We start from the raw sequence: 26,434 nt of genomic DNA, 5'->3' as shown, positions 1-26,434 counted from the left end.
AATCCAGTTTGAGGCCAAATGGGATCCAACAATATCCTGAGAAGGAGAAATACTGCACGATCAGTCAGAAACTGTCTTGATTCACCAATAGATATACAAAGCAGTCCTATTTCATGTACTATCTGTGTGACGGTATGTAACGGACGTGGTCTTGCGAGTTCCGTCAGACTTTTCCGGACCATGTCCATCCTTCACGGAGGGTCGAACACGCCACCTCTGACATCCCAAGCACCACCACTACCAGCAACGCCAAAGAAAAAGCTAGCTATTCATTGACGCGGGTGGCCCATTACATACTTGAGGAGTGAGTTTCACCAGTTCACACCGGCTACATTTGCAGTCGTGGGCAGTTGAAGAGTCCTTGTGTCTGCCCCATAAAGCAGTCCTGGTTGTGTTACTGGGCCTGTGTGTGTTTGTGTGTGCTTAGTGCTCTGGCTGCTGCCTGCTCATACATCAGATATCTGCCTGTCCTGACCCCTATGAGACTGCTGCCAGAGTGTCTCTGAGTCACAGGAATGAGCTTGGCTGACCGCTCACAGCCTAAGATAGAAAACCTACCTGTGTCATTCAGTGGACTATCAGAGCACCACTGAGAGCTGAATGATGCCATTCTGGGATAACATTTTATTACTGGGAGGAAACATGACTCCCAAGCATACTCAACAAAAGGTGCAGTCTCTCTGACAACACGCACCCCACCTGTAGGTAAACATGAAACTGTTTTGTTCCATACGTTAAGCACGTCTTTCATGCAAAAGGGACAGATAAGCCACATAGAACAAAGTCTGAAACATATTTAGACATTAGTAACTCCCAGTTATATGACTGTGTTTGCTCCTAATTCAAATTTATATATTTATTGTGTAAGAGGACCTGTGCCTAAGTGAGACTCTGGTTGAACCCATAGCAACCAGTCCATAGCAACAGATTCCAGAATTATTATTCATACTCTCCATTTAGGGGTCCACAAGGGGCTCCAAGCTTGTTGACTGCCCCCCGCTGCCCCCCTCCCCAGAACTGCCCCTGTGCCCAGCACGTTCTCTGACCCACAGTATTTCCTGAGCTCAGGCAGCACAGGGCCTCTGATCAAAGCCCCACTGTCCCGACGACATAGCACTGCCTCCAGCCTCGCCCGCCATCCCTCCGGCCCCCACCCTCCCGCCCCGGATAACAGCCACACGGGCCCCTCTGCAAACTGAAGACCAGCAGCAGGGCCAGCTCCAGCCATTGACAAGTCCACATCCGGGGCCAACACGGAGCCAAAGTCAACATTTCCTGGCTTTCCTGAACGCTTATTTCCAAGTCATTAATGGATCTGTGAGTAACGAAAAGCTGAACTAGAAAGGTACCATGCTGGGTTCATGAAGACTGAGACGTGCCTTGGAACCCTTTTGGTTCACCACCCACCACCTGCTTAAGAAACAACCCTTCTCCATGTTCCCTCGTTCTCCAAGGACTCAGGAACCCGGGCTGAATCTCCATCCTGTTAGCAAACAGGTTTACATCATTACCACGGCCGTGACTTCATGGCAGAGGTCCAGAGACAGTGTTGGGTGAAGTGTTAAATGCAGTCAGGTTACAGGCTAGAAGATTGCATGCTTTGTATTCAGACACACTCAGGTTGCTGAGTCAGTATGCAAAACTCAGGATCCCTGTTCAGATCTGTGGATCAATCGGAACATGTTTTATCCGTGCCACATGAGACTGTTGATCATCACCTTTATTTAGTAACTTCACACTGTGTCAGTGGCTTACGCAAACAGAGAGGTCCCTTGTTTTTAAGCACGTAAAAGGTTCAGCAGGCAAATGTCACTGCCGCATGGCACCAAAATAGTATGACATGGCACATCCCTTGTGGACAGCCCGCCGAACCTGAAGAGGAAGCCAGAAGGATGAAGAGGGTTCTCAATGCTGAGTCTGAAAGAGAATAAGAAATGAAAGCGCTGCGTGTTTCTATAGGTCAGGAGAATTACCTCTGGTAATCAACCGGATGTTCACCTGTAAAGGTTCCAGAGGGAACACCTGAACACCAGCTCCCCTGGGGGTTACTCACAGTTCCACTGTGAGCCTAATTGGAGTTTTCTGATGACTTCTCATCCATGTTTGTCTCGTTATCCGGCGAGGCCCTCTGTGGAAAAGGATTTTGTTTTTGCACAATCATTATCATTACAGATAAGATGCTCGCACCACTAGGCACAGAGGGCTCTACAGATTTGTATTTAACAGTCAATCAGTCCACCATTAAAATACACATCATATCACCCAGGATAACTATCAAACACAATGATATAGCCCACATGCATTCTTAACTCTTCATCAAGGATTTATGTCATGGTCTATTTTCCCTTCCTGTCACATGATAATCCTGGTCCCTGCTTTCTGTGTTTTCCCTTGTGCGTGCTCGTCCGGGCAGGTGAGTGAGCGGTGTCATTGAGATGGTCACTGGGAGCTGTGGTGAGGCTGCTGCACCCTGGAGCGGAGGAACACTGTGGTCTTTGTGCGTGTGGGACAAAGCCAGTGCTGTGTCTCCGTTAGTCAGGAGGACACGTGCACCTTGAGGGTCGGACGGAACACTGCCGTGCAACTTCCTGTCACCTGCTGCCTCTTCCTCTTGCCCTTCACGGTCTTCCTCTGCTTCCGAACGCCTTCAAAATCAGTGTAAAGGGTGTTTGGTTTAAATCACACTTCAAAACTTGTTGACCCTGACGGATCAAGTTGGTTGTGGACAAGGTCCAGCAGAGACAGGGTGGCAAAGGGAGGACTTTCAAATCTGCGGTTTCTGCGATGGTACTACCCACTGCCTATTCTTGGAGGAACCTCACGGGAGCTTCAGGTGTGGAACCGGACTGTTGACACAGCTGCAGAGAACCCGCATGGGTCAGGCCTATGGTCGTCAGAGCTTGTGCACATACAGATTAAACCAACAGACCATCCCTGGATATTCAAATGTTGGGGTGGACAGACAGAGATTTGTGAGATTCAAACGCTATGATCCTTGACGGTTGTCCTCTTTCAGTAGCTATCCCTCTTCCCTGGCATTGTATGATGCATAGAGGGCTGAATTGGGGAATGTGCAGTCCTGGATGGAAACACTGACAGGTCTATTGTGCTTCACAGGGAGGATGAAAGTCCAACCGAAGCTCTTTATCCCCTGGGTCACAGCACACCACAGCTAACAGCTTCAAAACATCTCTGCATCAGACACACCTGAGGAAATACCTGCCTGAAGTTCTGTGGTTACCAAGGGAACAAACGTTGAAAAGAAACCCAATCCGACTGGGGTTTGGAGACTTCAGATGCAGAGTTAAGGGCAGTGTCTGAGTAAGACCTCCCCCACCGCCCCCAACTAGAGACATACCTGGCATACTTATGGATTCACTCTCCCTCTCTTCTCTCATCTTTCAGCTCCTTGTATCTCTCTCTCCCCCTCTCTCTCCCTCTCTCCCCCTCTCTCCCTCTCATGACTAATTATTTTGTGTTTCTATGGCAAGCCTGTCTTTGAGGCAAACCCCGGACAGGGAGGGCCTTGGTAATATCATCATAAAAACATAACTGAACCACATTAACAAACGCCTCTATCAAGGGAAGGCAGGTCATCTGATGACCTAATGTCATCTGGGACACAGAGCCAATCCTTAGTGCACTTGTTATATTTCAACATTGATAGTAGTTTGATCAGTGATATCGCCTTTGACTTTGAAACTTAAGGTCCTGAGATAAAAGGTGTCCATTTTATGATGACGGAGAACATGCCTCAGGGGAAGCCTCTCCCTAGATAAGCTCATTCCCAGGTAACACACCTGCTGGTGTAACACACCTGCTGGTGTAACACACCTACTATGAGGCCCGGTAAAGCTGCTTTGTTTCCATGGATGTGGCTTGCAAACATTAAGTACCCACAGGGACCTTCCCCTCACACAGGAACAGGCACACACACACACACACACAGACACACAGGCAAGCAAACACACTAATCAGTGAAGTGTTCAAATAGTTAGCGAATAGTTAACAGGAAAGGTATGGTGGAGCATTAGCCTGACAAAGAGTAACTACATCAAAGATAAACTTGTTTTCACACATGAACATCACTGGGACATTCCAGTGACTAAATCTGCCTCAATTCTGCTTGAATGCTCTTTGATTGCAACCTGATCAACATGGATCTGTCATAAACTGGGCCAGTCAAACCCTCTCAAATGGTTAGATAATACAGCTTGAAATATTCTCAGATAAGTAGAACCTGTATGGAGAAATAACAGAACGTATCCCAATTGTGTATACACAGCTCTCATAGTCCATGTTATGTACATATTGACCTATGTCTACTGCGCACTAGGAGAAAGCCAAACGTACTCTTTACACAAGTGAAGAAAATGTGCTCTTGTTTGCCAGCCATTGTAATACATTCAGTGCAAAATGTTTTTCTTTGAGGCCAGCGATTAATTTCTAGGAACTGCTTTGGGTCAGGAAGAGGCAGTTATAAAACGTTGGCATTTAGGCTACAGCAAAATAGGCAGCTTGTTGCTAAAAAATAAAGGACGTTTAAAATCTCGCTATTATGAAGCCACTGACGAATACGTGTGGCTTAGTTTAAAACACTCCAAGCTTATGAAATGTGTGATGCATGCGACAGCACATTACAATATACGGCACATGAATGGCAGTATTGTTTTAAAAACATATCTAATAGTCTTATAAAATCTAAAATATGTGCTATACTTTCATATAATTACATTAGAAAATTGTTATAATAAAGAACATTTTGGATTTCGATTCGGTTGATTAATGTTAAAATACTGCCACCAACTGGAGACAGTTGTCAAAACAGCGGTTTTGAGAGAGGCCGTCCCTAAAATGATCTAAAGGCTTCAATTGGCCGACATGGAATAAAACAACGCTTGATTTGATTGGCTATTGGTTTTGTGTCAACGAATCACAATGATTGTTTATAGTGTAGATTTGGGTCATAGTTCACTCATGACATGGCCTCTAAGCAGACAGCTACTAGTTCAAATCAGTGGGCGACACTTTTGCAGATTGTGCATTACTTCGGACATTGAATATACAGATATGTAGTAAAGAAACATAAACATATATCATGTTTCGTCTTAGCGCACATGTCGTGAGATCAACGTCATCTTTACAGAAGGTTGGTATCTAGCTAGCTATTTAGCTAATATTAGCTACCTGTCTGGTTACTGCTGTAGCTTGGCTAGTTACAGTTAGCTACAGCATACTGTACAGCCAGTCGATGTTCTTACTGTGTGAATGGCTGTAAGAGCACAGTGTTAGTGCACACTGGCTGGCATACAAGAATGTTATTCAAAATGTGTGTGTGTTACTACCGCATGCGACATCTGCCCCGTCTCACATCAGCCGTCTCTTCCAGCTGTGTATCCTATACCTGCTCCACTTGGGACAGCAGGTCCCTCGCTGCTTCCATCCAACCAAATGTTTTCACACTGGAACTGTCCGTAGCCTCTGCCACGGACCAGATCCACACACCACAGCGGCCCTCGAAACCTCACCCCCAAACAGCCAGCCTGTGACCGTCTCAACCGCTTCCTCAGACCCCCAGGGTCCACCGCCAGCACCCGCTCACTGCTGCATGAGTGGCTGTCACAACTGTGTTTGGATCGAGCACGCGGAGCAGCTCTTGAAGTATTACAGCGACGGGACCGAAAAGGCTTTGGCCGCTATCGAGGAGAACGTCGAAGACGAAAACCTTAAAGCCTACCTGAAAATGGAAATCAGAATGTTGAAAAAGCCTTGATTTAGGTGGATCGTTTTTAGTATTTGTGTGAGTTTGTTGTGTGTTGGATTGAAACAGGATATGGGTTTCCCTGTCTTTAGGGGCTTCCTGTTTTGGACACTGAAAGAAAGCCAGATTTCACCCTCCAATTAAGTTTGATCATACTTTTATAACAACATATCAGACATTCTGCATAATGTTATTAGCAGTAAAATGCCTACAATATGGTGGGTACTGTAAATGCATACTTTTACTGTAGTTTAAACACGCACAAAACATATTTTATGGATGTTAATATATTTTATATTTATTTGAATGCATGTTTCCTCCGTTTTTATTAAAAATGTATTTATGAATTGTACATTTTCTTCTAAATATATACTTGAAAGAATGAATCCAGTAGCCCTCAAGATTGTGTGTTTGACAGGTTTGAACTTGCTGAGGTGACCCAGATAGACAGGAGTGGAGGGAGGGAGGGAGGGATGACATGCAGGAGCAGAACATGAAGCACATAACTGTACAGTTACAGGAAGTTCAGATGTGTGTTCATAGAGGAGCAGAGGGTTGTGGTTTTGTCTTCTACCAAACTGTTTATTCTTTGGGAGGAGAGCATGTCATTCCTGGTATAGCCAGTGGGGGTGCTGTGGAGTAAACACATGCAGACTCTATCTAGGCTGATTCAGTGTTTTTGCCAATAAATTCCTGAATTAAAACCCCTTCCGCGTGCACAGACTGGCACAGGCTGCGACGCTATCGACCAATCACAAGAATACTCTGGGTAATCAGGAACGATCGAACAGCAGGACTTCTCCGTCGCTAAACGTCAGTGAAGTCTTTGACTCAGCAGCGCTTCTGAGTCAAACTGACCAGGCACAGGGGTGCTTTTGTAGGTGACAGGGACACTGATCTCACTGCCTTGAGTCAGCAATGTAGTCCTGATTACTCACAGTGGCCCATGCCATCCCGCGGTTCAAGGGCTTGATCTGGGTTATGTAGGGGGATTATACGTAAGATAGGTTCTTCTCCAGTGATCCTGACGAAAGGTTCTGACGTGATGGAGAAATGAAACAGTCAAGCTGAGGTCCCGTGTCACCTTGGAAATACGTCACGGCAATCAGGATGAACCTGATGCCTTTGAAATAACTGCTCTCTTTTACACTCATCCAGCTATTGCTTGTCTGCTGAACAATCCACAAGTCTGAACAATGACTTTAACTTATACATATTCATACATTTACATTTAGTCATTTAGCAGACGCTCTTATCCAGAGCAACTTACAGTAAGTACAGGGACATTCTCCCCAAGACAAGTAGGGTGAAGTGCCTTGCCCAAGGATACAATGTCATTTTGCACGGCTGGGAATTGAACCAACAACCTTCTGATTAATAGCCTGACTCCCTAACCGCTAAGCCATCTGACCCCCGCATTCAAGGTTATGAATTTGGCTTTGCATTTGCATTGACATTATTTAACCCTCAGAGGTTGCCTATTCTGTATTATAACAAGTGGGAATGACTTCCCAATTAGTCTTTTCCAGAGTATTGAATTTCAGGAAAATAGAATATTTGGAGTGCACGAAGGTCCACACAGAACAGTATATCTCTATGTTTGGCATTGATTGGTGTATTGATTGAACTCTTGCCCAGACTCCCCCAGAATTGTCCCTCTCCCTTCATTAAGCTGATGTGAACAGCGAGGCATGTTTGTCCCGTGTGCGATCCTTCTGAGAGTTTAGAGGTCATCAGACACAGCCAGACAGGCGTGCCTCCAGGGCTGTAATGACCCCAACCAAAACAACAAGGCCTCACGCCTCACGTGCCACTTACTCAGACCTCAAACCAACTTAGTTTGAGTCCTAAACTGTGTCCATACTGGATGTCCACTGAGGATTAAGCACAGTGCATGTCTTGGGATGATGTCAATAAAAAAACTCCACAATGACTTTGGACTTGTGGATGTCTCAGAACCACCTGGAGTCTGTCACTTGTAATGTCTTTGGCTTTGGATGGACGCACATTTACTAACAGTTTAATGAGGCGAAAAAATCCATCTGGACCAGATTTACCCAATAACAATCAACTATAAGAAGAGCCAGTTTAAGCCATAAAATGATGTAGCATAGAGGAGGGGGGATGTAGCCTTGGAGCATGCCCTTGTCCTAAATGTGAAAAGTATCTGAGGGTGAAGTAGCGGAGCTCAAATCTGAATGGGAGAGCACTGCACTGGCTGGAGGATTACCATGTGCCATCGAATTAAGACAATCTGAGAAATTGCTGAGGGGTGGGGATGGTGTTGTTGACACTGCTGTTAGCCTGTAAAACACAAGCTAGAGATGATGATTGCTTTACACAGATATTCATGAGTGGGGCTGGTGAGGTATTTTAGGCGTGTTGCTGTTCGTCTGAGGATATTCTCCTTCCCTTTCACTGCTGCAACTGTCGAGATGTGAGTGATTCATGTTCGCTGTGTAATTAGAGAAATCGTGGTGTTTTTACAAAGTTTCTATTGCCAGTGAACACGCAACGTGAACATTTCAAAGACAGACCGCCCACAATTTCTGTGTTGGCCATCTTGGAATATAGGTCTGTAGGCCTACTTTCAGTCACAAATAGATACAGTATGTTTGCCAAGATTAATATGAAAAGAAAAGTAAAAATAAACAACGTCATCACCTTGCATTTGTTTTTCGACTTTATCCTTCTCATTAACCAGCGTCCACATCCCCCGCCGTCTGTAGCACCACCCTCCCCCCACCCTAGGTGTCTCTGGCAGGGGATCAAGGATGGGAGGCGGCCCCCTCCCTCTGGATGGGCCAGGGATATAAGAGGACCACTGTGCCCTGCTCGGCCCTCAGAGCAAGCCTAGCATAGGAACCCGAGCGTCGGCTAGAGAGAGCAGCTCTGTGCTCAGTCCCACTCGTCTGGCTGTCCTTCACCCAAGCAGCTCGTGAGTATACTGGCTTCCCAATCTGAACCCTGAACCAATGGCACGACTCGATACGCTCAGCTGTTCGTCTAGAGAAGAGATGAGACTGAGTAGTGAGTAGTGGGAAAAAAGAATCATTTGTGAATGAGAAGGTTTTAGGGGTGGTCTGAGTTTAAGCGTTGGACTGTTCTTGGCTGTAAACTATTAAGATGCTTCTGTTCAGCTGTGCATGTTCTGATAGATAACTGGAGTCTGAACACTTCAGTTTTGAGGTTGGAGGTTTCAAAGTTATGTTTTAAAAGTCATGTGATGTAATTGCGTATTATGATAAATATTGTTCTAGTCAGTAGTAGCTTTTGGATGAGCAAAAAACTTAACCCTTGAACGCAAAACTTGAAAATAATATCAGAATTTGCTCACATGAATCGGCAGACTGATTGTGCTAGTCAATACCAAAATGTATGGCATTCAAATGATTGTATTTAACACAAAACATCGTTTGGAAAAAGCATCACGGATTTCACAATGTCATTGTTAGAGGGCGAATTGAGAGGATTTAACAACCCCAAGTGCATGCTCAGCATTTTCTTTGTGTTGTCCTTGCTGTAATGAGATTAGGCCAAGTGTTGCTTGCTGTCTTGTTAAGAAGCTGGGGGCACTCATTAATTTGATCTGGGGATTACAGATTTGGGTCATCCAAGTAACCCACACCCAGGTACGTCCCTCAGACACCCAGTTACAAGTAAATATGAATCTAAATCCCCTTAGTGCTCATCAGATTAGTGAAGGGATTACATTTTACTGTGTCAGATAACAGATGCAAGTTTGAATGTCTGTGAAACAATCGCTGTTATTTAGCAACAAAACACCTGTAACATTCTGGCACATAAGCCATTTTAGAACACGTCTGATCGCTCATTCCCAAAACAGATATCATCAAGACGACAAACAACTCAGAGGGGTCTGAAAGAGCCACCAACTTGCGTCCACATCCACGTCACTTTTAACTATGAATCTTGAGCCTCCAAAGACAGACATCAAATCGGCCACCCGGGTAACGGGCGGCCCTGCCACACCACGCAAGGGCCCGCCGAAGTTCAAGCAGAGGCAGACTCGCCAGTTCAAGAGCAAGCCCCCAAAGAAGGGGATCCAGGGGTACGGCTGAGCGCTTCTGGTCCTTCTATGTCACAAGCAAGCCCATTGGACGATAGCTGTTTGCGATTTGGATACGATTTGATACTGTTTTCTATTCCACAGCTTTGGCGATGACATCCCTGGAATGGAGGGCTTAGGCACAGGTAAGTTATCTCATTCGCACAGTGAACACACGCACGCACATATGCATACATACACACACACAGACACACACACAAAGCGTTATGTTTGTTTTCCGGTTGTACTTGTTTTGACACATCTGGGTTTGATCTCCAGACATCACCGTCATCTGCCCCTGGGAGGCCTTCAATCACCTGGAGCTCCACGAGCTGGCCCAGTATGGTATCATCTAGGGCCTCCGTCTGAGGACGCACATCCTCTGTGCGTTCAAGCCCACATCCATCTCCTTCGGGCCGGCCTCCACTACCCCGTCACCTGGGATGGACTGGAACTGTCCGCAGTAAAGAACTACAACACTGACAAAAATAGAAAAAAGCTGAAAAAGATGCACAAAAAATTACTGTCTCTCTTTCCAAACTGGTTTCTTATTTTATTTCTGCAGTCTCAGTTCACATATAACTCATCTGCCATGTTTAGCAATCCATCTCTGGGACTTAAGATCTGCATTCAGACATCCAGCAGGCCTCTCCCTCCTCTTTGCCCCCCTCTCTCCCCCCTCTCCCTCCTCTCTCCCTCCTCTCTCCCTCTCTCTCTCCCTCTCTCCCTCCTCTCTCCCTCTCTCCCTCCTCTCTCCCCCTCTCTTCCTCCTCTCTCCCCCTCTCCCTCCTCTCTGCCCCCCTCTCTCCCTCCTCTCTGCCTCCCTCTCTCCCTCTCTCTCCCGCTCTCCTTTCTTTTCCCCCCACTGCGCTTTCCCACCCCTCTTTTTTTACTCCTCTTCTTCATATGAAAGAAAACATGAAACTTACACAAGCAATGCAGCCTCAATGTGAGATCAAACAAGTGAGCGACCCGTGAATAGGGTGGGTTCCCATGTCACGTGCTTCGGTGCTTCTGTTGACATCACAGAGGCCTTGTCATCCACGCCGAATACAGAAACATAAAATCACAGTCCTGTAGAGATGGGACTATTGCTGCCAGTTGCTGAGCGTAATCATTTTAGAGGGTCAGTTTGGACAGATTACCATCAGTCTCCCCACCCCTACCTCTCTCTCAGTCTAACCCACCGTTTTACATACACACTCAACTTCTGCAAGAGACAAACATTTTAACATCCCCTCACACTTATTACAGCTCGTATCGTTATTCCCCTTTTCAACTATTTTCTATCTTTTGTATGATAAATCTCTGACGATATTATTTAACTTGCAACTAAATATTCTCAGGGATAGTTGCTTTAAAAAGTTGTTGGCAGTTTTGTATCCAGCTGGTCTCCTCATTACAATAAGAACCATTGAAAAAATGGATGAAGGTGATTATAAATGGCACAGTAACCAATGCTACAAGTAACCAGGTCTCTTCATCAAAGACACAGCTCAGATCTCTGTTCATCACTTTATCAGCAATGAGGCTGAAGGGGGAATAGTTGTGTTGTGTTTGTATGCTTTATCTTTTCTTAGGGTCGTCATCACGTATGAGAGGACCTTGTCATCTTGTTTGTTGTCCATCTAAGTTTTCTATCCATTTCATTCCATCATAACGATCATCATCACTCCATCATTGTGTTTGCTCACGTGTATTGTAGTTTCATAACCATCTCATTTGTGTATCGTTTCATCACAGCTTGATGACAATGTAAACGTGTACGTTGTATCTAGTTTGATTTCAACTGCATGTATTTATTTCATGTTATCATTTTGACTTTGTTCCCTTTGTCTCTTTCTTTGGCCATCGCATGTTGGCATCGTGTCTTGTGTCCACTATACGTAAAGTTTTTGTTTCTGTTGCGTGTTCATCTTATCATTATGTAATTGTATTCATTCATTATCGTAATTTTGAGTCCAGATCATTCTGTAGTTGCACATCATGTTTGTTTGTTCATGTAGTGAAACCTCTTTTCTCATCATCTTTTCTTCATCTGTCATTCAAAGACTTCATCCAGTGAAGTCATCATAATTTCCCTATCGTCTTGGTTGATTGTGCTTTCAACGTAGTTATAGTTTACAGTGTATTCCCCCAAACGGTCCACATCACACTGTGCCGATTACTCACACACATAATTTAAGAGATATATGCAAACTTAAGGAATTAATTGGAAGATTCAGATCAAAAGTGACTAACATATTCAGACCAATTTCTTAAATTCCTGTAAATGGTTGGGAAGAATGGGATGAGAAGGATGAAGCTACTGCAGACACTAATATCAACAGATGTTAACCTCTCTACAGGATGATATAAAAATAAAGCTTGAAAAAAATTGAAAAACAACATGCTTTGTTTTCTTATTTTGTTGTTGTAAAATGTTGTTCTAAGTGACCCTCTTCATCTAGTACATTGGCAATGTTGCTGAGACTTTATGCAAAAGTGGCTTTTTTTTTACCAGGCTAAGTCATTTAATGTATTTGCCGTACATTTTAACGGGTCTGAATCTTGATAAGATATGTACGCATAATTATTTAAATTTAATAGCAAACATAATTATTTCAGTATGGATCACAAACTATCATTTATAATAGTAGTTCTAGTAAACTTTGATTACTTGATTGTAGTATTAACGATAACAGCTACATTTTACTAATATATTTAGTATATTTAACTAATTATGGTCGTATGACCTAAAAAGTACCTCTGGACTGCAACGGTTTTGGACTTTGGTGTGGCGGAACAATTGTTAACAGTAAGCGTTTGAATCCGGAAGTGACGACTAGGACTTTCAAGCCTGTAACACCCGGTGTTTGAGTTGTGGGATGGAGTTTCGTTGACTCTAGCTAGTCAGTAAAATTTTAATCGCTAAATTCGTTGTCTTTGTTGTTACACAACGATATAGTTCGGGAGCATTTACCCGTTCAACATGGCTGAAAATATTGTAAGTATTACACTGAAAGTAGAGTGTGTAATTTACGCCACAAAATGTTACCGAAGAGTCGTCCGGAGTGATGAGGCAGCAGAATTAGCCTGGCTAGCTAGCTAAGCTAGCAGACTGGTGTGCAAGTGACAGGCCCTAAAGGCTAATGTTAGCCAGCAGTATAGCTGTTAGCTTAGTCAGAAATACTTCTTAAACATGCCTAGTCAGTACGTTGTTGTTTAATATTACAGTAGTGATACATTGTAATATATGGTTTGAAATCGAAATGATATGTTGTCTGATAATTTTAAGTTATTTTGAAAAATGCCTGGATGCGTATGCATGACAAAGGAACATTCATTTTCACTTTGTGCGGTGATTGTTTTCTAGCTACCTAGCTAGCTAGTTCACAATATGCTAGTGTAGGCAGCCAATGAACTGGCTAGACAGCTGTCAAGCTTCACTACGTTAGCTCAACTAGACAGCTTGCTAGCTACTGACCCTAGATGGTCAGTCGTTACGAAACCCTATGAGTTGGGACATGGACAAACACCTAACTAGCTAACTTATGCAAACTTACTTGTATGAGCTAGGTGACAGGTTATCTTGTTCCGTTTAAAAATAAGTAACAAACTTGTCAAATGGGGTTTGAACAAATGCAGTGAGCTGTTCTTTGGCATACAGGCACCTAACTACGAAAAACAAAACAAGTAGTAGGACCATTTTAACTATTCGATAACTAACTTGACCCGACTAAGTTAAGCACGCTAAATAAAATTGGTGTTGTGGTGAAAAAAACAAGTAGCTGCTCCCACTATTTGAGTAGATTAGCTTTCTAGCTAACATTCGCTTCATGTTCTCTGCTCATGTATATTTGAGTGTTCTACGATGCTGCTGGTAACCGAGCAATTTAATCGATGTTTTTTTCGTTGTTGCAATGGGTAACCCATGGGTAACCCTTACTTTTCAACAGCAAGTTAAGACCGAGTAGTCCTTGCTTCCAAACCAATAAAAAATACAACTTTCCCGCTGACTTGCTAGTGACGAAACAACTCAAAATAGACCGTTGTGATAATCTCATACCCTGTACAAATAGCCCAACGTTACCACATGTATATGAAGTGATGACTTTGTGTGTAACTATACTAAAATACGGACTGTCACGGGCCTATCCCTCCCCACCCCCCTGACACACACATTTCTATGCACTGTCACTGCCCTGGAACTGACAGCTGTCACAGAACAGTCTAGTTCGTTTTTGTTTACTTTCCTCTCCATTTACACTAAGGTGCAGCTGCATCTGAATTTAAAAAGCACAAACTAAGCTTTACCAGTTCTAGCTATTGTATATAGGCAGATCTTCTAGCAACCTCACAGTTGATAATAGGGATCTTCTGCTGTGTTGTTGCAGATTATCCGGGTTCAGTCTCCGGATGGGATGAGGAAAATTCCATCCACCAAGAGGGAGACAGCATCTGCTTTCATCAAGAAGGTAAGGGGGAAAATAGTCTTTCTTTGAAGCACAGAGCACTGTGCTTCACTTGAACAGTGTTCAAGTCACTTTCATGGCCATAAACCCACACATGGTCTGATCTCTCAGTATTGGTGGCGATAACCTCTTGGCGTTGTGAGCTAGTGTGGCCTGGTTCCTGGGCTAGGCCTGTGTCTGTGTTTGATTTATGTATGAGGCTCCTGCATGAAAGGAGCCGTGTGTCACTGCAGGAAGCAGAGTGACACTGCAGAGTTCAGACCGTGTAAGCTGCTCAATGTAGCAAGGTACTGTAGGCCACTTCTGCTGGAAACAAGGCTCAGCAGAGGCGTGTGTGTGCGTGTGCGTGCGTGCGTGCGTGTGATAGACCTGGACCTGTGTGCGATGCCTTTTGAACAGCAGTTAAATATAGCCTCATCACAAGCTTAGTGGATTTCCAGGTAGTGATTTAGAACCCCCCTGAGAGAGCCTTCCAGAAAGGGTTGTTACATTGTCAGAATTGTATTACATACCCCATTCTAGCTTGCCCCTCTTTGGGTAAATTAGATGAATGCAAATTTGTTGCAGAAGAACGGCAAAAAACGAGAGGCTATGTCAAGCCCGGCCTATCTGTGGTGAAGATGATGGACTTGGAATGACCTCATCAGTGAATCCCTCACATGCTGCAACAGCATTGGAGAAGTGTTGTGGCAACGTGGCATTAATAATGCATGTGCTTTTGTTTAAAGGAGGGGAGATGCTGCATATCAGTTGAGCTGGTTGTTTTTATTACCTCTGAGCTCTGGCTGTGTACAGTAATGGGGGAGAGAGCTAAGGGACCAATGGGGAGGGAGGAGAGCTCCCTGCTGCTTTTTCACCAGTGGGGGGGAGGGGGGGGGCTCCTGAGTGAGGTTTTCCTTAATTAGAGGATGTGCTTATGTTGGTGGATTGTCACGGTCGATGATGTTTTAATAGTAGGCTCCAGACCACTGTCGTAAAGGTTGTGCTTCAAACCCGGTCACGGTACACATCACCTTCTCCTAGCTATACAGGAATAAACACGTCTTAATGATTTCTCCTTCCAGGTCGCCAAAGAGTTTGGCTTCAACTCCAATGGCATTTCTATTTACCTGAACCGCAACAAGACGGGAGAGATCCTGTCCCAGAACAAGACCCTCAGTCTGCTCAAGATCAAGTGAGTGGAGAAGAAAGACAGCTGCATGGCCTTCTAGTTCCCATGCCTACTATAGCAATAGTCACACACTCGCGCGTCATATAACTCCCTTATTTCTCTCTCTCTCTCTCTCTGTCTCTCTCTCTCTCTCTCTGTCTTTGTCTCTCTCTCTGTCTAGGCATGGAGACATGCTGTTCCTGTATCCCTCGGGCTCCCCAGGGCCAGCTGGAGAGGTGATGGACGTGGCCACACCTCACTCCTCTTCATCATTACCCTCCACATCCTCCTCCTCCATATCCTCCTCCTCGGCATCCTCCATGTCTCGCTCCCAGTCCGCCGCCCACATCCCCGAAGACGAGATCGACCAGTACCTGGCCAAGCAGGAGGGCAAAATCTACCGAAATAAAGATCCACAACTGTAAGTAGGACATGTGTGTTGCATGTATCTTCCCATGTAAAGTTACTCAGGAATCAACAGAGGGACCTGTGTGTTCTTTTCTTGTCAGGTGTCGGCATGGTGCAATGGGGAAGTGTGTTCACTGTGTACCACTAGAGGTAGGTTCAGGGCGCTTACTCTTCATCTGCTGCCATCAAACTTCTACTAGTGTGTTTTGGACGTGGCCAACAATACATTTTGGAATAGTGGCATTTGCAGTGATATACAGTACTGTGTGAAAGGCTTGTGCCACAACATATTTTACACAAATATTCTTACATATTTCCTTTTTTGTCTCATGTATTTTTCATTTCATTATGTCTTTAAGTATTGTTTCTTTACTTTTTGGATTATTATGATTAGACGTTTGCACAGTAATCTATAGTTTCTTGTATATGCCACCAGCCTTTTGATGAAGACTACCTGAACCACCTGGACCCGCCAGTCAAGCACATGTCATTCCACGCCTACATCCGCAAGCTGACGGGCGGAGCTGACAAGTGAGTGGCTCCACATATCAAGTTCCCCAGGGAACCTTCCGGAAGTCCCAAATTCACACCAACCTCCCTGTTTAAACCCCTGTGTTCTCCAGAGGGAAGTTTGTCGCCCTGGAGAACATCAGCTGTAAGATCAAGTCTGGTTGTGAGGGCCACCCTCCCTGGCCAGAGGGCATCTGCACCAAGTGCCAGCCCAGTGCCCTCACCCTCAACAGACAGGTGTGCCCGCATGCCCACACACACACTCAACAACCCCAACCAACCAAGAAGTGCCTGGGTTTAAACCCATCGTCTTTGTTGTCGTTTTTTTTCTTTACAGAAATACAGACATGTAGACAACATCATGTTTGAGAATCACACCATCGCCGACCGCTTCCTGGACTTCTGGAGGAAGACGGGCAGCCAGAGGATGGGGTACCTGTATGGCAGGTACACGGAGCATAAAGACATCCCTCTGGGCATCAGGGCTGAGGTGGCCGCCATCTACGAACCCCCACAGGTGAGCGCAGCGCCAGGCCTTCAAGGGGACAGGAGTTGTAGTAAGGGGATCGAACCACACGATGGCAGTAGAGGCACGCTCAAAGTCAACTCAGTGCTCGTGTAAACTGCGTTCAAGCTGTGATGTCTCCCGAGGTAACGGAAGTGTTTTCATTAACCCTCAGTCGCTGACAGTTTCATGCTGCCCTTTCGTGCTGTTCTTGGGAGGGTTGGAACGAGCCCCTGTCTGTCTGGGGATTGTCGGCGGTTCCTAACCGTGGGTTCCTGCTCTCTCTTAGATCGGTACCCAGAACAGCCTGGAGCTGGTGGAGGACCCTAAAGCTGCAGCTGTGGAGGAGATCGCTGCCAAGCTGGGACTGCGCAAGGTGAGTCTGCGGCTGGGCTCCTTTCCTCTGTCTCCCAGCCTCCACAGCCTCGTCAGGGACACCCCGTCAAGCCCTCTGTCTCCCAGCCTCCACAGCCTCATCAGGGACACCCCGTCAAGCCCTCTGTCTCCCAGCCTCCACAGCCTCATCAGGGACACCCCGTCAAGCCCTCTGTCTCCCAGCCTCCACAGCCTCATCAGGGACACCCCGTCAAGCCCTCTGTCTCCCAGCCTCCACAGCCTCATCAGGGACACCCTGTCAAGCCCTCTGTCTCCCAGCCTCCACAGCCTCATCAGGGACACCCTGTCAAGCCCTCTGGACAGAGACATGCATCACCAAGCTTCTGTAGTCCATCATTTACCTGCCCTTAACTGTCTTTTAGGGGCCATAAGGCAATCATCTAGAATAGGGGCATTCTCTGAATTCCTCCCCCTTCAGAGAGTTGAGGAAACAACTTCCATATGCCCCCCCCCCCCCCCCCCCCCCAGGCCCAATGAGACCCAGCTGAACTGTGACATCATGGACTTGAAGAACATTATGCCAACAGGAAACATTTTAGTGTTGCTCTTATGTATGTATTTATTTATTGAATAATGAGCTTTCAGTTAATCATGTCATATCAGAAACGAGCAGCATTACCGAAAGAAGTTTAGACCACAAGTGCACCAATGGGCCAGTTCAGTGGACCCCTCCTAATGCTGGACTGACTTGCTGTCCCGTCTCTCGTGTGATAATGGACTGACTTGCTGTCCTGTCTCTCGTGTGATAATGGACTGACTTGCTGTCCGGTCTCTCGTGTGATGCTCAACTGACTTGCTGTCCTGTCTTGTGTGATGCTGGACTGACTTGCTGTCCTGTCTCTCATGTGATGCCTAGGTGGGATGGATCTTCTCAGACCTGCTGTCAGAGGACACCAGGATAGGCACGGTCCGCTACACCAGGAACAAGGTGACACCCAGACGCACACCCAGATCCACAGGGCACACTGACACTGAGACACCATGCTGAGAGTCACACCTCAGTTGGATTCAGAAGGTAACGCTCTCTGTTTCATCCATTTGTGTGTGTGTGTGTCCTTACCTTAGGACTCCTACTTTCTGAGTGCGGAGGAGTGTATCACGGCTGGACACTTCCAGAACCAGCAGGCCAACCCCTGCAGACTCTCCCCAGACGGACATTTCGGCTCAAAGTTTTTCACGGTGGTGGCCACCGGTACGACAGCTACCCCCTTCCTTCAACTCTTTCAGCTTCGCTGTCTTTTAGGAAGACATTTCCATGGCTGCACAGCAGCATGTTACACAGTGGACTTTGGTTGAAGGCCAGTAGAGCAGGTTATTCCAAGCCTTGGCCGGGTGAAGCCAACATGGTTGTGTTTGCTCTGGCAGATTAAGTATGTATCCAGACTGATGTTCTACGCTTCAGGTATTTTTAAACGAACAGTGCCAATAATGAACTCTCTCTTTTGCAATGGAGAAACTGAAGCTCCACACTTGAGAGGTGCTTGTGTGTGTGAGCCCTGCCAAAGCTGTCACACGGAGCCAATCTAGACCCTCACTGAGAAATGAACCTACAAACCCTTTATCAAAGACCAACCTGTTACCCTTCCCTATGACAGTCATTTCCCATGCTTGTTTTGTAGTCAGTGGGTTGTGATGTTGCTGTCAATGTTGACAGGAGCTAACATTTACATTTTAGTCTTTTAGCAGACGCTCTTATCCAGAGCGACTTACAGTAAATACAGGGACATTCCCCCTGAGGCAAGTAGGGTGAAGTGCCTTGCCCAAGGACACAACGTCATTTGGCACGGCGGGGAATCGATCCGGCAACCTTCTGATTACTAGCCCGACTCCCTCACCACTCAGCCATCTGACTCCCTACATCCTATCTGCTGTGTCTCCAGGCGGGCCTGATAACCAGGTCCACTTCGAGGGCTACCAGGTGTCTAACCAGTGCATGGCGCTGGTGAGAGACGAGTGTCTGCTTCCCTGCAGAGACGCCCCGGAGCTGGGCTACGCTAAAGAGTCCAGCACTGAGCAATACGTACCCGACGTCTTCTACAAGGTACACACACAGTCACACACACATGCTCACACACACACGCTCACACACACACACACACACACAGTCACACACACGCTCACATACACACACACAGTCACACACACTCTCACGTCCTCTCTGTTGTGTTCAATTAGCGTTTCTGTCTTTTCAACGTGTCTCATTTGGACTGGTGGGTCGTTCATGTGTATACAAGGCAGTGTGCTACAAGCCCAGGCCTGCGCTGTGTCAGACCTGTCCTGAGGTTTGCCTATTGGAGCAGTTTGTTAATGGAAACAGGAAGAGGCAGGCAGCAGTAGTCTGTGCATGCCTCAAGAGTTCGTTCCAGAAAGGGATCAAACAAGGGAATTAACCGGTGCCTGAGTTTAACTTCTCAAGGGCCAGGGCTGTTCCTCTGTGGACATGTTCCTCTGTGGACATGTTCCTCTGTGGACATGTTCCTCTGTGGACATGTTCCTCCGTGGACATGTTCCTCTGTGGACATGTTCCTCTGTGGACATGTTCCTCTGTGGACATGTTCCTCCGTGGACATGTTCCTCTGTGGACATGCTCCTCTGTGGAGATGCACTTATAATGTATATATGTATTTACTGTGATTGTACTGTGACCTTTACTGTGACCTTTCACTGATGTTTATTTTTTTCTCTCATCCATCAGGACAGGGATAAATTTGGAAATGACATCACATATCTAGCCCGGCCCCTTCCTGTGGAGTACCTAATCATAGACGTGAGTCGGGCTGAACATGTTCAAGGTCTCCTTTAGAGAGGAGGATGTGGATCATGTTACTGACAGAGCCAATGTTACACAGCCTCATGTTTCCTGCCCTGTCATGGTGGCCCAAGGAGCTTTCCAATACAGCCATCTTTCTTCTTCCTGTTTCCCCTGGTGCAGATAACCACCACTTTCCCCAAGGACCCCCAGTACACCTTTAGCTCCACACAGCGCTTCCCCATAGAGAACCGCGATATCCTGGGGGAGACACAGGTACTTAAGACATGAACTAAAACCCTGTTGTATGTACTCCGTATCCCAGACAGCTATATGGGTTTGTGCGTGTAATGTAAATGTCAATTGGAGTGGAAATGATTGGACTGATTGTCAGTGCTGAGGCTCAAACTCTGGCCTGTAAATATGTGATATTTGTCATCTTGAGCTAACTGGCTGGAGAAAAGATATCAGTTTGAGCTTGCCTCCATTACTTACGCAACATGAATCATCGGCTTAAATGCTCTCCATGGTTGCTTGGGTTATCTGTGTTGACTGTGTGTGTGTGTGTGTGTGTGTTTCAGGATTTCCACAGTTTAGCTACATACCTGTCCCAGTGCACCTCAACTGTGTTCCTGGACATCGTCTCTGACTTCCACCTGCTCCTCTTCCTGGTCACAAACGAGGTCATGCCCCTCGGAGTGAGTACTGATCGCCTGCAGACACACACACACACACACTACACACTACATGAGTACATGTGCTAGTGGTGTATGTTGTTTTGAAGTGTCGTAGCAGCAGCATAAGGCTGTGACCACATGTTTCTCTGAGCGTGGAAGTGCTTAGTGTTCCAGATGTCAGGATGTTTAGCCTCTGTCTTCTGTTTCCAGTTGGCCCGGGACTCTGAGTCCCTGGTGCAGACTTGCCATAAACTCCCTTTGGAATAGGGCTTGAGTTTGTTTACTTGGCATCGCCAAACATCACAAAGTTTTGTAGGTGACTAAGCGGATCGCTTGCATAACAGAAACAAACATTGAGTTGTTAAGAGGCGTCTTGATAACAACCACACTGACGATATGATGTCACCACAAAGTGATGGAAGAACCACACAGAGCTGGACCTGCCCTGACAGAGACTGTTAACCTTCTATAGAGGCTAGAGGATGTGGACCTTCTATAGAGGATGTGGTCCTTCTATAGAGGATGTGGACCTTCTATAGAGGATGTGGACATTCTATAGAGGATGTGGTCCTTCTATAGAGGATGTGGTCCTTCTATAGAGGATGTGGTCCTTCTATAGAGGATGTGGACCTTCTATAGAGGATGTGGACATTCTATAGAGGATGTGGTCCTTCTATAGAGTATGTGGTCCTTCTATAGAGGACGTGGACCTTCTATAGAGGATGTGGTCCTTCTATAGAGGATGTGGTCCTTCTATAGAGGATGTGGTCCTTCTATAGAGGATGTGGTCCTTCTATAGAGGCCAGAGGATGTGGACTTCAGATGGAGGCTGTGAGCCTCAGGGCCTGTGTGTTGAGTGTGTTCCTCTCTGCCCACCCTCAGGACAGCATGGGGCTCCTGCTGGACGCTGTGAAGACCTCCAACGAGGAGCTGGCGCAGACCTGGAAGAAGTCGGAGCAGTGGGCCACCATCGAGCAGCTGTGCAGTAAGTCTCCATACACGGCCGGGCTGGGATTGTGCTTACGCAGCGATAGTTAGTTGGATTGCGTTCCTCTACCCATGGTGAACCTGTCATGGATTGGTGTGTGACGTGTGTCCTCTGGTTTCTCCTCAGGCACGGTGGGAGGTCAGCCTCCAGGGCCTCAGGAGTACGGGGCCATGGGGGGGGGGCCCTCAGCCTCGGCCTCCTCCTCGGCCATGTGGTCCTGTCTCCACTGCACCTTCATGAACCAACCTGGCACAGAGCTCTGCGAGATGTGCAGCCTGCCTCGCAGCTAAACCCTCCCTCCTCCTCCCTGCCTCATGCCCTCCTTAACCCCCCCCCCCCTCTGTCTTTCTCTCTCTCTCTCTCTCTCTCTCTCTCTCTCTCTCTCTCTCTCTCTCTCTCTCTGCGGCAACGACATCAGCGCACCAGGACCAGTGGCGAGATCGGATGTCTCCTCCTTTCTGAACCTGCCCAGCCCCTCAGCCCCGCCCCTCAGCCCTCAGTCTCTCCCGTCTCTCAGACTGCTTTGGGGCTTCAGTACGGCCTACAAAAAAAGAAAAACAAAGCTCTAAAGGAAGCCACTCGTTTACACCGAAATCCAACAATGTCGAAGTGAAGAGTGCTCTCTCCAGTGGATCCTGATGCCGGCTGGGACGTGATGCCGGCTGGGACGTGATGCTGGCTGGGACGTGATGCCGGCTGGGACGTGATGCCAGCTGGGACGTGATGCCGGCTGGGACGTGATGCCAGCTGGGACGTGTGCAGGAGAAGAAGGCTCCTCCTTCCCACAGCCCTCAGTAGAACCTCTCACGGCTCCAAACAAACATTGCTGTGATGCAGGACAACAACAAAGACTGTAGTTTATGGATGTTCTCTTCTTCTCTCACCCCAGTGCCCCTCTCTCACCACTTGTTCTGGAAGGCTGTCGTGTAAATATACATTTGAGGAATGATGCTGTTATTTAATTACAGATGAAGCCATTTTTTTCTTTTTTGGGGGGGGTGGGGACTAACTTTGTATTAGACTTTAATTTCAGTTTGGTTTATTTTGCTCAGTCAGGTTTTTGTAGAACTCACTTCCCTCACCAATAAACTCGAAATACACACAGTTATAAAGAGACTTTGTAGCAGGTCATGTCTTTCAGCAGTCCAGTTCTAGAGCAGCTGAATCCCAGAAACTAATCACATGTTCCCCTCCCCCCCCCCAGATATCCCCCTCTCGCCATGACAACATGCCCAGGTGCTCCACTAACCTTTCATGTAGCTTTTTGGTTGCAGCAGTGATGTGAGATTGAGGCATTTCCTCCCGGGTTATTTATGACATTTTTCTTTTTTGGGGGTGGGGATTGATGTTGATGCTCCCAGTGGATTGACTTGAATCCATCACTCTCGGGTTGTGCGTCTCAACTTGAACTGGCGCAAGTTGCGCTTCATGATGATGTTGCTGGTCATCATTTATTACCATATTCATTCTGAATGGCTTCCATTTGAGAGTTTTTTTGGGGTCAGGAGTTTTGCCATCTGTCTCTCTCCCTCCTTCATCCCTTCTTCCTTGCCTTCCTCCTCCTCCCCCCCCTTCCCGCTTTCTGTCTGGCTACAGTCCAGGAGGACTGAAGCGTAGAGAATGAGTTTTCTATGATGGGGGGCCCCTATGGGTTTCCATCATTTTGCCTTCAAAGCCTCTCAGAATGCCAGGGGTCACAGGTCAATCTGGGAAGAGAAAGATACCCTGATGCTGAGTTTGTTTTATCAGACCAACATGCTGTGCACCTGGAGGAAAGATGGTGAGACAGAGAGAGATGGTGAGACAGGAGAGAGAGACAGATGGTGAGACAGGAGAGAGAGACAGATGGTGAGACAGAAAGAGAGAGATGGTGAGAGGAGAGAGTGCACGGATGGAGCACTAATACCACCACTCAAAAGCGAGTCCCTAAATAAATAAATTCCCACTTTTTAAGACGTTGGTTTCTCAAAACAGTTAAACAGGAGCAATGTAATGTCTGGGTTTCTTTAACACTTAAAATAAGCACTTACTCTATCAGCGTTCAGTGATTGAAAGACTCTTCAAAGCCCAGGTTGCCTATTGGAAAGAAATCTACGTTGTATCAAAGAGAACCTTTTCAGTTATTTTTTTTGGTCAGTGAAATTGAGTTTTCAACATTTTTATCAGGCATTATCCTACAGGATACCTCATCTTCATCCAGCCTTCCAAGTATTTACTGAAGTGGTTTGACCCATTGTGTTGCAGATGCGCTAGACGCAAGACCTGTCACTTGAAAGTTTCCATTTATCGGGGTGATATAGCGGAAACTGCCCCGTTAAGTCGAGAGGGGGGTTACGGGATGCAAATTATGCTATTTATGTTGTAAGAGCTTGAGGGTAATTCCATTGAAGAAGTGAGTATATATTTTTAGTTGTAGATTAATTTGAGAATGGTTGACAAATTGTTTTGCCCATTTCTACCCCCCCCCCCTCCCTCCCTTTTGTGAGTTCTTGAATGATTATCTGATGTCATGCTAAGGATGGCAAATGTATGAAGTCCTCACTATCCACTCAGATCTGAAGGGGACCCTGAAAACCTATGCTGTAGACCTGGATTTGAGTTTTCAATTACAGAAATACCAGTAAAACAATAATAAAAAAAACCTACACGAGTGTTGTTTTGTTGATTGCTTGTGGACAGATCGTGAATGCTTTCAGCTGCTCTAGCCAGCCCTGCCATTCCATGCAGAATGCACTGTCTATGCATCCCTTTTGGATTCTCAACTATGCCATTTAGATTTTGTTTGCCAAACGCCATTTACCCACTATTCCCACCATGCACTGCAACCTACTGTTACGACCCATGAAATGCCCTGTGTTCAAAGTCTATTGGGTTGACAGGTATCTGTTTCTAGAAGGCTGTTACACCCCAATACACCAGGAATGTACGGTTCAGAATTTTACACGTTCCATTTGGTTCCACCTGTTTTAAATTCAACATGTTCCGGTCGTCTATGTAGCTGGCCACTTTATCTTCCCCACAAGACCGCTGTCCTCTTTGCCGTCCTCTTTGCCGTCCTCTTTGCCGTCCTCTTTGCCGTCCTCTTTGCTGTCTCCATGAGGTATCCCAGCGTGTCACAGGGAGGTCACATGCTGTTCACATTGATCAGATCCATAGACACAAGACTCTTTCCAGAGGCTGGAGATGAAAACCAGATGCTGTTGTGTAGGTGAGCTCTCGCACCACACCTCCACCCAGGGCACCGTGACGGACCCCAACACTAGCTACTCCTCTCTTGAGGTCGACTCGTGCTTCTGGGCACGAGTATTCTGTTCCTGTGAGTCAGTAGGGCGATTCGGAGCGTTTTAGCTGAGTGACAACTAGGCAACACCGGAACACATGACTGATGAGAGAACTAAGGATTTTTATCAGATCAATGACTTTGAGGTGTTTATAATCACCCTGTCGATTACTTTACACTTATACAATTATATAATGTTTATGCCGTCATGTAGTGAAGTATTTATAGTTGTAAGCTATTTCGTTGTTTTTGTTCTCCCTCATGTTCTCCCTTCCAAGGAGGACACGCCCTCAGAGAGGAAGGGGGATTTGGTGGACGTATAAAAGCAGGGGTGCCTGTCGTTCTTCACCACTCTGTTCTGTGGGAATAGCCTAGCCTACAACCCCAGGAGCTTATCAGGTATGCCTCTACATCCTCCTTCTCACACAGTGTTGGCATTGTCTTCTGTAGCTTGGAATAAATATGCTCATTCTGGACAGGGGCTCTCTATACCCTGTTGGAACGCAGGTAACTCCTCCGGGTGATGCAGAGGGGGCTGTTAGTGCCCGTGTCGTTGTGTTTTAATGGATGTGTGGTCTTAGGATGAAGACGGTCCTGGCTCTCATGGGCCTCCTGGCTCTGTGTTCTGCGCAGAAGCAGAGGAGACAACAGAGCTCTGAATGGGACTATCGCTCTGAGGGTAAGGACAGCCAGCAACCCTGGCTAGCTCTACAGTTACACTAGGACAGGGGTCGGCAAGTAACTTGGTCCGCGGGCCAGTATTTTTTTGCATTATTGGAAATATTTTGACGGGCCAAACAAAATTGCTGGCGGGCCACAATTGGCCCGCGGGCCGCCTGTTGCCGACCCCTGCACTAGGAAATGCTGGATATTTTAGGAACTAAAACATCTTAATGTCATATATGTAAACTATATATAAAAACTTTAATACAAATAATCTGTGTTGTTGCCACTGTAGCAGAGAAAGTGAACACTAGAGGATGTGCCAACCTCACCCTGGTCTTAGACAACTGGAAGTTTGCCATCATGACCCAAGTCAAAGACTTGCTCCTCAATGACCATAGCACTGTGCTGCCTGACTATGGAAGGTGAGTGCTAACTTGTGTGTTGGTGTTTTTCTGTTCATGACAAACCCCGATTTGTATTTTACTTGTTCCATAACTAAGACGTAAATCTGTAAAAAGTTATCCTGTCAGGTGCCAAAACTTTGCTGCTCTTTTGTTCCCTCTGTGGCGTGTCTGCTTCACTGCCCCAGGATCCCCCCCCTGTCTGATGCTCTGGGAGATCTTTACAAGGAGTTCAACGCCCTGAAGGAACGTCTCGGAGAGCTGACCTCCAAGTTCGAGGGAGTGGAGGCCTTCGTAGATGACGTGAGGGCAGGGAGAAGCCCTTCGTCTCCCAGGGGAGAGCCACGTCCGGCTGGGGAGGAGAACACCATGCTAGCCAGTGAGAGCACCAGGCCACTTGGACGCAGAAACAGGGTGGTC

The 26,434-nt window shown here is 46.5% G+C and overlaps 2 protein-coding genes and 1 long non-coding RNA gene across 3 annotated transcripts; all 3 read left to right on the top strand.

Moving 5' to 3' along the window:
* Positions 1-4,953: 4,953 nt before the first annotated feature.
* LOC124475313 lies at positions 4,954-6,113 on the top strand. The gene is made up of 2 exons (XR_006956909.1): positions 4,954-5,149; positions 5,390-6,113. It is a non-coding gene; the product is annotated as an uncharacterized LOC124475313 (long non-coding RNA).
* A 2,488-nt stretch (positions 6,114-8,601) lies between these two features.
* pde6gb (phosphodiesterase 6G, cGMP-specific, rod, gamma, paralog b) lies at positions 8,602-10,511 on the top strand. Its single transcript, XM_047031809.1, has 4 exons — positions 8,602-8,699; positions 9,609-9,833; positions 9,936-9,976; positions 10,110-10,511. Exons 2-4 carry the CDS (start codon positions 9,688-9,690, stop codon positions 10,184-10,186), a joined length of 264 nt encoding a protein of 87 aa, XP_046887765.1. The 5' UTR covers positions 8,602-8,699; positions 9,609-9,687; the 3' UTR covers positions 10,187-10,511.
* Positions 10,512-12,663: 2,152 nt separating this feature from the next.
* On the top strand, positions 12,664-24,318 carry nploc4 (NPL4 homolog, ubiquitin recognition factor). The gene is made up of 17 exons (XM_047031717.1): positions 12,664-12,816; positions 14,207-14,287; positions 15,349-15,458; positions 15,616-15,855; positions 15,944-15,992; positions 16,279-16,373; positions 16,466-16,589; positions 16,690-16,869; positions 17,147-17,233; positions 18,110-18,181; positions 18,319-18,445; positions 19,134-19,294; positions 19,949-20,020; positions 20,186-20,278; positions 20,584-20,700; positions 21,562-21,664; positions 21,794-24,318. The coding sequence occupies exons 1-17, from the start codon at positions 12,802-12,804 to the stop codon at positions 21,955-21,957; spliced, it is 1,890 nt and encodes a 629-aa protein (XP_046887673.1). The 5' UTR covers positions 12,664-12,801; the 3' UTR covers positions 21,958-24,318.
* The last annotated feature ends 2,116 nt before the right edge of the window (positions 24,319-26,434 follow it).

Source organism: Hypomesus transpacificus, chromosome 13 (assembly GCF_021917145.1).
Source record: "Hypomesus transpacificus isolate Combined female chromosome 13, fHypTra1, whole genome shotgun sequence".
Classification (NCBI taxonomy): domain Eukaryota; kingdom Metazoa; phylum Chordata; class Actinopteri; order Osmeriformes; family Osmeridae; genus Hypomesus; species Hypomesus transpacificus.
This window is presented reverse-complemented; position numbering and strand designations above follow the sequence as displayed.

Bases quoted from the DNA above. Each gene is read 5' to 3' on its own strand.
- pde6gb (XM_047031809.1), top strand. From the start codon at position 9,688: ATGAATCTTGAGCCTCCAAAGACAGACATCAAATCGGCCACCCGGGTA. The intron at 9,834-9,935 runs GTACGGCTGAGC...TCTATTCCACAG, and splicing joins CCAAAGAAGGGGATCCAGGG to CTTTGGCGATGACATCCCTG. The intron at 9,977-10,109 runs GTAAGTTATCTC...TTTGATCTCCAG, and splicing joins AATGGAGGGCTTAGGCACAG to ACATCACCGTCATCTGCCCC.
- nploc4 (XM_047031717.1), top strand. The intron at 14,288-15,348 runs GTAAGGGGGAAA...TTCTCCTTCCAG, and splicing joins CATCTGCTTTCATCAAGAAG to GTCGCCAAAGAGTTTGGCTT. The intron at 20,279-20,583 runs GTACTTAAGACA...TGTGTGTTTCAG, and splicing joins ATATCCTGGGGGAGACACAG to GATTTCCACAGTTTAGCTAC.